The following is an 11614-nucleotide window of genomic DNA, read 5'->3' as shown; positions in this document are numbered from 1 at the left end:
TTCGGTTTGACTTGTTTTCAAACAGGCTAATGAAGTGCAGGTGTGTCTCCAATTCTGCTTAAAACCTGTAAGATTTTTGTCTAAAGGCAGGTCAACATGTCAGAAAATAAAATTCACCACGAAGAAGCTTGAACTTTCTCCCCACAACTCTCAAAAACACACAAAAAAGGTCAAATTTTCTTGTTGCAACTTTGGCTTCAGCGTTCCAGTCGGGTTTATAGAAGCATGTTGAAAGGTCAGAGTGAACATAAATAAATAAAAACAGATTTTCAAAACGTAATCAATTGGCACAGAACACGTTTAAACATCTGGTGTGTTATTTTGTTCTTGCTAAATTACGTCCACTTTAATTTATAAGGTGAAGTTAAAAAGAAGTTTCCCTGAAGTCAGTGAATGTTTTCAGTTTATTCTGTTTTGTGATGCATTCAAGGAGTAATTGTTGTTTTCTTTTATTGGTGCCACCTCAAAAAAATCCATCGATGATGAATGCAACTAAGACGTTTTTGTTTTAGGTTTTATTGCTCTGGCTGCTTGGGTTTGAAGTCTGTCCATGGAGTTCCTTCCTGTGTTGTCTCTGGATACTCCAGCTTCCCCCCAAAAACAAGAAACATGAGTGGAGGTTAATTTTTCTCCCTAAATTCCCCCTTGGTGTGAATGTGTGCGCATTGCTGTTTGTTCTCTGTTTCTGTGCTGACCTGTAAAAGCTCCTCAAAATGGGTAAGACAGCAGAGCATTAGTTAATAATAATAATCGTCAAACATTAGTTAATGGCTTCTAGCCTAAAACTCCACATATAAATGGTCAGAACAATAATTAAAAAGGTTAAACTGACTTTAACTGAGACTAACAAGGCTGAAAATGAATGCAGACGACTAACCACAGAGAGAAGGGGTAGAAAAGGTCAAAGGTTAGAGAACGGCAGACTCCTTGGCATCCATTAGACGACTCGCCAACTTGCTGTTCAGATACACCAGGAAAATAATTTCACGGTCCTACAATCACAAACAAAAACATGTGGAGTTCAGTAAACCTGGACTTTACCTGCGGTCAGGTGAGACTAAGGGAGTTTTACACCCAGACCTGCTGAAGGAAACGACATGAAAACATCTGAAGACACTGAATGCAACTTCCTTCTTCACAAAATGTTTAAAATGAAGTGGTGTCAGATTTTAGCGGTTGCAGGATTTTTCTTTTGTTTTTGGTAAATGACCACAAACCTTTTCTCCCGCTAGTTCTAGACTCACATGTTTGTTGTAGTTTGTTGCTTTTGCCTAGAATGTCCTGCTCTGTAGTTCACTTCCTGCTTTTAGAGAAGTTTCCAGTCCGCTTTATGTTCACATAAGCATTTGAATGGCACCAGAGTTCACTTTAACTGAACTGAGACCGAGGTTTATACCAGAAAACGTGTGAAAAGTTACATTTCCTCCACCTCCTCCCTGAGATGCCACAGCTGTCTGAAGAAATGCTCCACCCCCGACCAAAAACAAATCAATCAGAAACAGGAGGCGGGTCTTACTGCTGTCAATCATCCTCATGTTATCGCTGCTAAATGTGCTAATGAGACAACTTACTGCTACAGAAAAACCGTTTATCTTCTGATATCGGTGGCTATGTTAACTTTATCATTCAGAACAGGCTACGCTAGCTGAAGCATAGCAGAAAGCAAGGTGGGAACAGCGCCACACAAGACTGTAATTGACAGCGCTAAGACCCGCCTCCTGGCTCTGATTGGTTGTTTCTAGTTAGCACAGCGAGAAGGCGGCAGAGGAGCCAACGTTTTTGGACGCACTTTATTTGAAGGATTTGAAAAGATTGACGTGACATAAACATGACATGAACATGAAGAAGACTTCATTTGTTTAGAACTGTTCCCATTCAGCAAATAATGAGACTTTTAATGCAACTTTTAGTGCAACTTTGCATAAAAATGTTATTATTTACAGAATGACACGTCAGACATTCATGAAGACTCCTTTGTGTTAAGTTATGTCATGTTTATGGCCGTGTCATGTTGGTCTTATGCACACCTCTTCAAATTAAGTGTTTGTAATTTTTTCACACATTTTCTCTCATACCACATGACATAGTGACACTTTCAACAAATATGCAAAACATATTTTACATATTAAATGCTATAAAAACTTGCAGGAACAGTTATTTAGTACATTTTAACAGTTTGTGAATGGTTTTATCGATGTATTCTGACATTTAGGATCATTATTTGTCCCAAAATGAAAGTAAGTTTGACTTATTTCAGATGCTTTTATGTACCTAGTTTATTTTTATTTATTTTTGGAAACACACAAAAGTGTCATCCACACCAGAGAAGTCAGCCATAAGGGATCTGGTTCCTTTTTATGCAAATTCATAGAAATCTACACTGGAGTTCTTAACTTGCTCAACAGTGAAATTAGAGAGTGAGGAGTTAATTTTTTATTTTTAAGAATGCAGCACTGTAGTTTTAATACGTTAATCTGACTCTATGATTGAAATCAGTTCACGAAACTCAACGTTTTGTTATTATTTGTTATCCAGTGTCCAGTTGGTCGACCTCCAACATGCCGTCGCTCGGCCAGAGGAAACCTGATCTTTCGTGTCTTTGGGGGTCAGACTTTGCTGCCTTGCAGCCGCCAAGAGGGGGAGACACAGTGAAGCTCAGAGCAGAGGAGCAGGTGCCCATCGTTTCACCTGTCTGCTCAACAAACCCTCCATGTTTACGTCACATCCAGCTCTGCTTTTAGCCACAAAAACATGAAGATCATAGAACCAGGGAGAAGCAGCTCATGAACTCTCCTGACGCTGTCCTGCGCCGATGACGACGAGGATGAGCAGCGAGGGGACCCAAAGGTCAAGAGACGCAAAAATACTTCAGCCGACATGTGTTATATATTTAGCGAGGCCATTGTTTGTTTTATTTAGAGAGCGAATTGAGGATTTTCCAAACTGCAGAGCCCCTGAGGTATTTTATCAGGTGTACAGTCCGCCATGTGTTACACATTAGAGAGCAGAGGGGGGAATGCTGGTTGCAGATCCAACCTATGAAATGTTTGAAGGTTTGAGCTTCACAGGAGGAGCTGGTTGGCTCGCCTGGACAATTACTCTCTTCAGAGCTGGAATATACTGGGGGGGAAACACTTATATGCAAATGAGGCTGCAGCAAATTACAGGCCAAATTGCCTCGGTATCATTAAAGAAAATAAACACAAGGTAGGAATATTAATGCGGTGAGAGGAGATGTTTGCAGAAGGAAAGCAGCTAATGAGGACCTGAAGCTGTCTGGACAGTGTGGTCAGTGCAGGGAGCAGGTCCAGTTCAGGTCCAGTTCAGCCACATACTATATGTGTCTGTAAGCAGTGAAGCTCCTAAACCTGCAGAGCTAAAGTGAAACAGTTAGCACACTGTAAAAACTCAGTTCAGTCATTTTTAAAGTATAGACATAATTTCAGCTCATCAAGGTTTGTTGTTCTAACTTTAAAACTAACTAAGTAAATATTTTACCATCTTGCATCAAATTTTAGACAAGTATGTTTTATTTTGTAAATTTAGGGGCAACCTACTTTGCTTCGTTGAACAAATTAGGTTCTGTCTATTGGTTATGCAAAACATCACACATTTTTGCACAAATTCATGTTTAGAAAATAAGATTTTAATCTGCTCAGTTCTGCCTGTGGGTTGTTTTAGGGCCTCTTGTTGCTTTAAATCCAAATAAGCTGCTGTATAAACTCAACATTTACACCCACAGCTGAAAATGTCTGCAAACAGATGAACAATTATGCAACCGTTCATCTTTGACAAGCATTAGTAGGGCCTCCTGTACAACCAACAAGAGGACCTGAAGCTCTCTGGACAGTGTGGTCCAGAGAGCTTCAGTGGTTTCTGGATGGTAAGTCAACAACACAGCGCTTGTTGTTTCCAGCAGCCATTGCGCAGCGGTAAAACCAGCTGACCAAACGTGCTGGAATTCAGAGTGGGTTGCTAGATAATAGGCTGGGCTTCATTAGGGTTGCTAGGTAACGCCATAATGCCCATCAAATGTGACTTAACAATCAGAAAGTTTTGGAAATGACTCATTTTCCAGACAGCAAAAACATTTAACTCATAGCTAAGAAACAGCTGGGTTATTTATAAAAGCAATAGACAAAAATGACAGAACAAAAACATACATGGGCCCCCTTTTAAACAAACTAAGTAAATATTTTACCATGTTACATCAAATTTTAGTGAAGTATATTTAATTTTGTAAATTTAATCTTTGGTAATAGTTATATTTTTGCGTGAACTACTTAATTTTGGTGACAAATCTGTGTTTAAGTTTAAAATTATCCTGGAGGGCTCAGCTGTTTGGGGTACCAACGATGGTAGGGTCTCTGAAGAACTGGGCTGCCTTCGTAATACAAATATTGACGCTCGATTCCATTGCTTTTATTTATTATTTTGCTAAAATCACATTTTTTTTATTCATGTTACTAATTAAATGCAACCGCAGTCAGACTTCTGTGAGAACGGTTTACAACCCAAGAACAGAAGAAGAACGAAGCCCTCGCACAGCAGCGATCTGTTCATGGGAGTAATAATGGACGCCGCCATCTTTGGATTGATTTTAAAGTTATTTAGCGGTGGGAGTCAGCTGACAAGATCAAAACAAGATGAAGGAAAAAGAGAGAAAACACAACTAATAGCAACAGCATGTTGTGGAGCATCAGCTGCAACTTCTGCTGTGAATCTGTTTGGATGTGGAGTCAGAACCGAGAGTGGTTGGTTCTCAGTGACACAGACTCTTTTATAAGTTCGTAATTATCATTTTCAGTCATTGTTTACATGCAGATTTACAGCGTCTGGCTTCTTCTGCTGCAGAATTATGACACGTAATAACTCTGCACCATGATGCGGCATGGCTGTTCAGTCTGCAAAAGCTCTGAAAATAATCCCACACATATTTGATTTAGTTCCACATCTGGACGTGGCACAAACCGGGTTTTTTGAAGGTGAAAAGATTGAAATTGGGTCGTTCAGACTGCCATGAAGAAGCAGGTAAATGGGTGGCATGTGCCTGCTGAGTGACGTTTGGTTTTCAGTGCAGCAGTGACACAAGTCTGATGAGAAAACAATAAACTCTCCACATATATGAACAAACTTCCAGAAAAGTGCAAAACAGGAGAAACGCTGATCATGTGACCCCAGGCTAAATCCCCATGTTTAAAGTTACTTTTGATTTATAATAACTGGAGCATTGATCAATATATTTAATGTATATTTGACAAAATGTAATGTTTACTGCTTGTTTTATAACTGGTTTTCATCTTGAACTGCCTTGTTAATATGTTAAATTAATAAACTTAATTAGACTCAAACAGAGCTGAAGACTTAATTTTGTAATCTGTGTGTGATAATTTTTACTGCTTAAACTTGAAAAAAGCTAAAATTTCATCGCAAATTCAGTTTGTAGCAGTTTTTCTGCTGTTTTGTAGAATAATTCCTTTAACATAATGAGACTAAAAGTCTTAATAAGTTGTAAATATCTTCTTCAAACATTAACATTACTGGAAAAAAAGGTTTATGTTTCATTTTAAACCCTAAAGACAGAAATAAAACTTTGGTTCTTTAAAAATTCCCTGGCGTGTTTTAAACGTTGTGTAACATTATCAGCCCTGCTGAGTTTCATTCAGCTGGACTGAGGGTAAAACTGTCTCTGGGTTGTGCAGGATGCAGGATGTGACGTCTGCCTGCTTGCTGTTTTTATTTTGCATTTGGTGCAGATGATGATCCTGGTTTGGTTGAATATCAAAGCTGCGCCGTCCTGGTCGCCTGTTTCTGCATGATTTACCCAGAAACCTGTGCAGTGGTCTCATAAAAACACCGCAGAGGGAGTAAAAACACGGAAAAAGAGACGAACTTTGAGCGCAGCAGTTGTTCTCAGCAACACTGTGACATTTTCACGTGAAATATTACAACAAATTACAAGTTTTATTGATTTATAGCGAACTCAGAGGAAAACGTCCGAGCTGTGGTTTGACCAACACTTTAGATTAGATTTAAAACATTTTAACTATTAAACTAGTTTATCTGAGATTGTAAATTACAAACGTAGATTAATGAAAAATCCTTTTAGATATATTAAAATGATTTTGTGCTGGAATCTGATTGTAAAATATAAAGTTAGAAGAAATGCTAGATGTTTTGAAATTTTTATTCTAATATTAATTTATAGAAACATTTGGTTAAATTCAGCAAATTTTATTCAGTAATTTTTAAACTACTTAATATTTTACTAACTGAAACTTGCATAATAGTAATTTATACTCAAACATATTGATGAAAATCCATCCACATATTTATTATGGTTAATTTCTGTTTTTTCACCGATAGTTTGTGCGCTAAGAATCATGGGTAATTAAAACCGCTTCATCTTTCTTTCTTTCTTTCTTTCTTTCTTTCTTTCTTTCTTTCTTTCTTTCTTTCTTTCTTTCTTTCTTTCTTTCTTTTGTTTGGTATTTGATCATGTAATTTTTGTTTCCTGGACAGCAGCAGGAAAATTGAAAACATTTATTTACAACCAGCGCTTTGACTTCCTGGTTGTAAATGATAGTAAACTAATTGATGGCGCACTGATTGATTTTGGGCTTTGAACACATTTAAAAAATTACATGTATGACATGAACAATGGAGGACCGTCAAGAGTCAGAAGAGTCAGAAGAAGAGAAGAAGAAGAAGAAGGATTGCGTCCTCAACTCCCTGAAAACCTGAAATGTTCCAGAAGCTACTTGTTAAAGTTTAAAATCAGAACTGAAAACATAAAGGTCAAGTGTTATTTAAATGAGACTATATTGTTCTTAACCCCCTTATGAATGATGACGCTACAGTTCAGGGTCATTGAACGCAGCAGGCCGCCGTACGTTCACCTAAACGCCTCATCTTCGCGCGTTTAAACAGGCGATGCCGACAAATCCGACATGAAATCAAACTAATCCCGCATCTGCGCAGTTGACTTTCTGTCAGGCTGAGTTGATCATAAGTGCTGACTGCAGCCGATGTTAAAGTGGAAGTTGCTGCGTTTGGAAAACATAATCATGAGGGCGCATCGCGCATCGCGCAGCCTCCGGCGCCCCTCCCTCCCTGCGTTGTTAATAATAAAGAGAGAAACTGAATCCGAAGCTGCGATGTTTAATTCATTATTATGTAAGCTATTTGGAGAGTGATTGGACGGTAATTGCTCATTAGGCTTGTATATTTGTCGCTGCACCTTATGTCAGGGCCAGAGGAGCTGTGTAGGGAGGATTCTCTCCTTTCATGGATCCATTTCAGAGGCAATTTGTGAAACAGGACAGATCAGGTTAGACCTGACGCGGCTTTGTGATTGTGACGGGCCGGCCTGCAGGTGCCACCCTTCAATTGGATCCCCTAACTGATGGGATCAGTGGAATAAAACGCGAATCCGCTCCACGGAGCGCGTGTTGACTAACGTTCCTAAAGCCAGCCTTTGAAAAGCCACTTCTCCCATCTTAAAGAGATTTCACCTCGATCAATTATTGACTTCGCGCTCTGATAGGAACCCTGTCTTCCGCACATATTCCTCCCTCGGCTACTATTCACATTAGCGGTGTCAGCGGACGTAATTATACCTACTAATTGCAGATTAGAGGTTTTGGGTCAGCGGGGTCACTCGATAGGACCCGGCTACTCGTTTCTGGGCCGGATAATCATTTCACGTCGCGGGATAAATGTTTAATGCAGCGGGCCTTGCAGATCCAAAACGTCCGAACTTCAGTTCGGGTGTTTTATTCGGTTTTATGGGCAGTTTACCTGCTGGCGGCGGGTCACCACAGCACGAGCGCGTGGGAGTGGGATCTGACGTGTCACATCAGGACGCGCGCGCTCCGGTTTGAATTCTGACTCAATGATTTTCATGTCTGAATTTTCGCTTCATGGCTACAAATGTCTGGATTTTATTATTATTTATTTAAAACATAACCGCTGTTTATCAATACAACTTATTTTGTATAATGTTTTATTATTTTTATTTTTAAAATTTTGTTTTTTGTTTTAGAAAATGTAAAATAAGAAGAAAATGTTTATAAAACATTAAAAGTTTCGCTTTTCTTTTTATTAGCATTTTGAAGGTAAAACTTATTTACGCCAAATTTATAAAAGCGCAAAATAACTGTTTTCTGTTTCCTCCATTATTAATGTTTTAAAGATGTTTCAACGATTTAAACCAAATAAAGAAGAAAAGCAAATTATTGTGCTCAATTTTTCACTTAATGATCGTAACGCGGTTTCTCCATTTTATTTACATCTAAAATATTAAAAATGTCGAATATAAGATGCCATTTTGGTTATTTTTAGAGTTTCTGTGGAATTAAGGTTTACTTCCTATTTATATTTTTAAATAATTAAAAATATTAAACAGAATTTAAAAAGTTGTTTAGAAATTTTGAATTATTTTTTCGAAGACGTTGTTAGGATTTTTTTCTTTTAAGTTGGAGCACGTTTGTAAAAATATATATTTTTTCCAATTTCTCAGAAAAAAAACTATTTAATTGCCTTTTAAAGACGTTTTAAAAAAACAAAAATACGTCTAAAAATGTTCTCTATTTTTTTGTCAACTTCCGCCTAATTATAAAAAAAAAATCCAGATGAGACTCAAACGTGTTTAATCATATTTTAGCAGCCTCTAATGAGGACTCCGTCCTGTCCTGTGTGTCCAAACAGGCGCACAAAGGGTGATTTCTGGGGGGGTAAGCAGAGAGAGCTGTGCGCCAAATTTGTTTGCGGCGGATCAAGGCTCACCGCCTCCACTGCACTTTCTTTATCTTAATTCCAACTTGAAAAGATATAATTATCTAGTTTGAACAGGACTGCTATCAAATCCTTCTTTATAGGCAGGGTGGGGAAAAGCTCGAGTGGATTGTGAGGCTCTGAGCCGCTCCGTGTTGCCCGAGATAGGAGTAATGAAGTTGTGGAGTCCGGAGATACAAAGGGCATTAACCTCATTAGCATGAAACCTTTTCTTCTAACTATTGTGGGACCCTTTCAGTCCTCTAATCCCCCCTATTTCAAAGCTGGGTTTGTAATAAAGCTTTTAGTTTTTTTCTCTCTCTAAAGCTAATGGTATTCTCCCTCTCTGTGTCTCTTTCTACATTTTTATTGCTGTTATAATCTGTTGGTCGATTATTAAGAATTCCCGTTTGTGTCTCTAAAACACTCGTTTCTATTCATAAAACAATTAAACAGAAAAAAAAAAAGGTTTTCTGGAGAGTCAGAAAAAAAAATCTAACAATCGTTGTTGAATTTTTTTTTTTCATATTTTTAACGCGGATTTTGTGTTTCTGTTTGATTTTAATGAACAGTTTCCTGCTCCAGTTCTGATGGAGACTTTTTCAGACAAAGATCCCATTTTGCGGCGCACTGCAACCTTCCCTTATCGCGTCGTGAGGGGTAGTCAGATTGTACTAAATTATGTCCAAGCGAGGCCCCCCCCCTCCTCTAACCCACCCCTCCTCTTCGGATCCGTGGATTAAGAGATTAAAGTGGACCAGTGGGCAATGCATCCCCTTTCCCCCCTCATATTACCCGCATGATAATTGCCCAAACTGATTTGCACTTCCACAAAAGCCTTGCACAGGGGGCCTCTTTGTAGCTGCAGCGCAGCAGACTCTGCAGCCGCCCCCCGAAAAATAAAACCAGCGCAGTCAGTCTGAAGACGCGCTGCAGCATCCCGCTTCCAAAATGGAGAAAGAAAAGAAAAACTGTAGCTGCGCCAAATTATTGCGCATTTTTCCCGATTTCCTCATCAGAAGCCTCATTTACTGCGGCTGCGCGGTTTCAATTAAAAGTCATCCAATTGTACTGCGCGCGACATACTGATAAAACTTTATTGACAAAATATTGACAATTACATACTTCTTGGAAGTATACTTTGTGTTAAAATTGTAGCAAACTTAACACAAACACAAAAAATATTTACATTCTGTAAAAGGGGGGAGGTTTGAACAGAAACAGGAACTTTTTAGCATTTCTGTACATGGAATACGTTCAGTGCCTGAAGTTTGTTTTTTCTGCTTTTTGTTTTTTTTAGTCCTTCACTGAGTCCTGACTGGAGGCTGCAGAGCGACTCGGTTCTGGTTCTGGTAAAGCTTTGGGTTGAAGGAACGTCCTGATATCTTCCCTTTCACTGCTGCGCTCTGATTCACCTTTTAGAAACAAAAATAATTAAAAAATGTTTTCTTCTGCTTTAAAAAAAAATCAAAAGACCGCTACTTCATATGTTTTCACAATCACTTTTACACGAGAATCATCAAGGAAAGACTGCACACTTTGTAGAAAGGAAGAAGCACGACATCTCTCTGCTGGAAAATAGAGTTAAAAATGAAAAAGAATTTGAATTTTCTTCTTTTTTCCCTCTTTAGTCAAATTAAAAGAACTACGGGGGGGAAATATTAAACCATGCATTTCAAGTTTTACAAAAAAAAAAAGAAAAAAGAAAAAAAAAAGAAAGTAGTTTGGTGTTTTGGTTTCTTGAGTGAAAAAAAAAATCTTCTGAAGTGCAAACGTCCAATAAGAATTGGAGAAAAATTGGAAATTAGGTGGAGGTGTGAGGGCTGTAGTGGTGGAGCGGGGTGGGTTCAGGTAGGCGGACTGAGGCGCAGCTTCCCGGCCCGGTTGGACCGACAGAGCCGCTCCGTGCAGCAGGACCAGCCTCGGCCTCCGTTTCTCCTCCATCTGACCCTCCGACAGTCTCTGCCCCGCATCCTTATCCTCCTTCATTCAGATAATTCTGAGAAAGTCAGTCCCATTTTGGATTTTTCTTTTCTTTTTTTTAATCGTCCGAAGTGACATCAATTTCCTCCGGGCTCGCCTGTTTGGTCGCCAGCCTCCAGCGGTTTATGTGATGCGAGCCTTTCTTCTTCTGCTGCGACTCCGAGCCCTCCTCCTCCAACTTCTGCCGCTTGAACTTCGTCCTTCGGTTCTGAAACCACACTTTTACCTGAGCAGGAGCGGGACAAAAGAGGGAGACAGAAAACAAGCCGGATCAGTGTCAGGAGATAAACCCGCGATTGGTCGGTGCGTAAAAAGGAGAGCAAAGAGGGAAAATGCGCTTAAATTTCAAGGAGAGATTAAATTACCAAATTATAACAAAGAGCAAAATAAATATAAATGCATCATGCATGATGATACTCCTCACAGTGACATTTTTATTATCGGCAAAAACGTGTATCTGATGTCAACACACTCTTCTAAATGGATTTGCCAATAATCAATACCGACGTCTAAATCGATAAATTATCCGCTGCTTTGCTTTGTCACTCCTAAATGGCCGCTGAGGTGCGTTTAATAAACCTTCAGAGGGGCTAATTGAAGGAGGCGACGGTTCATTTCTCCCCTCGGCTCCAGCGGACAAAAGACGGCGGCCTGGTGGGCTCAAACAGCGGCTTAAACACAGCAGCGCCTCGCTCTTTGTGTCCACTATCCCATAAAATGGTTAACTGGTTAATTTGCCCTCCATTTTGAAAGGCAACATTCTCTCATCCATAGCCCCTCCACCTCCCCAAAACAAAGTAATCCAAGCCCTTGTGAAATGAGGTTAGGGCCTCAACAATGACCGGCAGAAAGCCCC

General features: G+C 39.4%; 1 protein-coding gene across 1 annotated transcript in view; it reads right to left on the bottom strand.

Moving 5' to 3' along the window:
• Positions 1–9841: 9841 nt before the first annotated feature.
• The window catches only part of emx2 (empty spiracles homeobox 2), a 4411-nt gene continuing 2638 nt past the window's right edge, over positions 9842–11614 (bottom strand). Inside the window, exon 3 of the mRNA XM_008430043.2 lies at positions 9842–10984. Within this exon, the coding sequence (XP_008428265.1) occupies positions 10817–10984 (168 nt within the window). The 3' untranslated portion in view covers positions 9842–10816. The remainder of the gene's footprint in view (positions 10985–11614) is intronic.

This window comes from Poecilia reticulata, linkage group LG15, assembly GCF_000633615.1.
Source record: "Poecilia reticulata strain Guanapo linkage group LG15, Guppy_female_1.0+MT, whole genome shotgun sequence".
NCBI lineage: Eukaryota > Metazoa > Chordata > Actinopteri > Cyprinodontiformes > Poeciliidae > Poecilia > Poecilia reticulata.
This window is presented reverse-complemented; position numbering and strand designations above follow the sequence as displayed.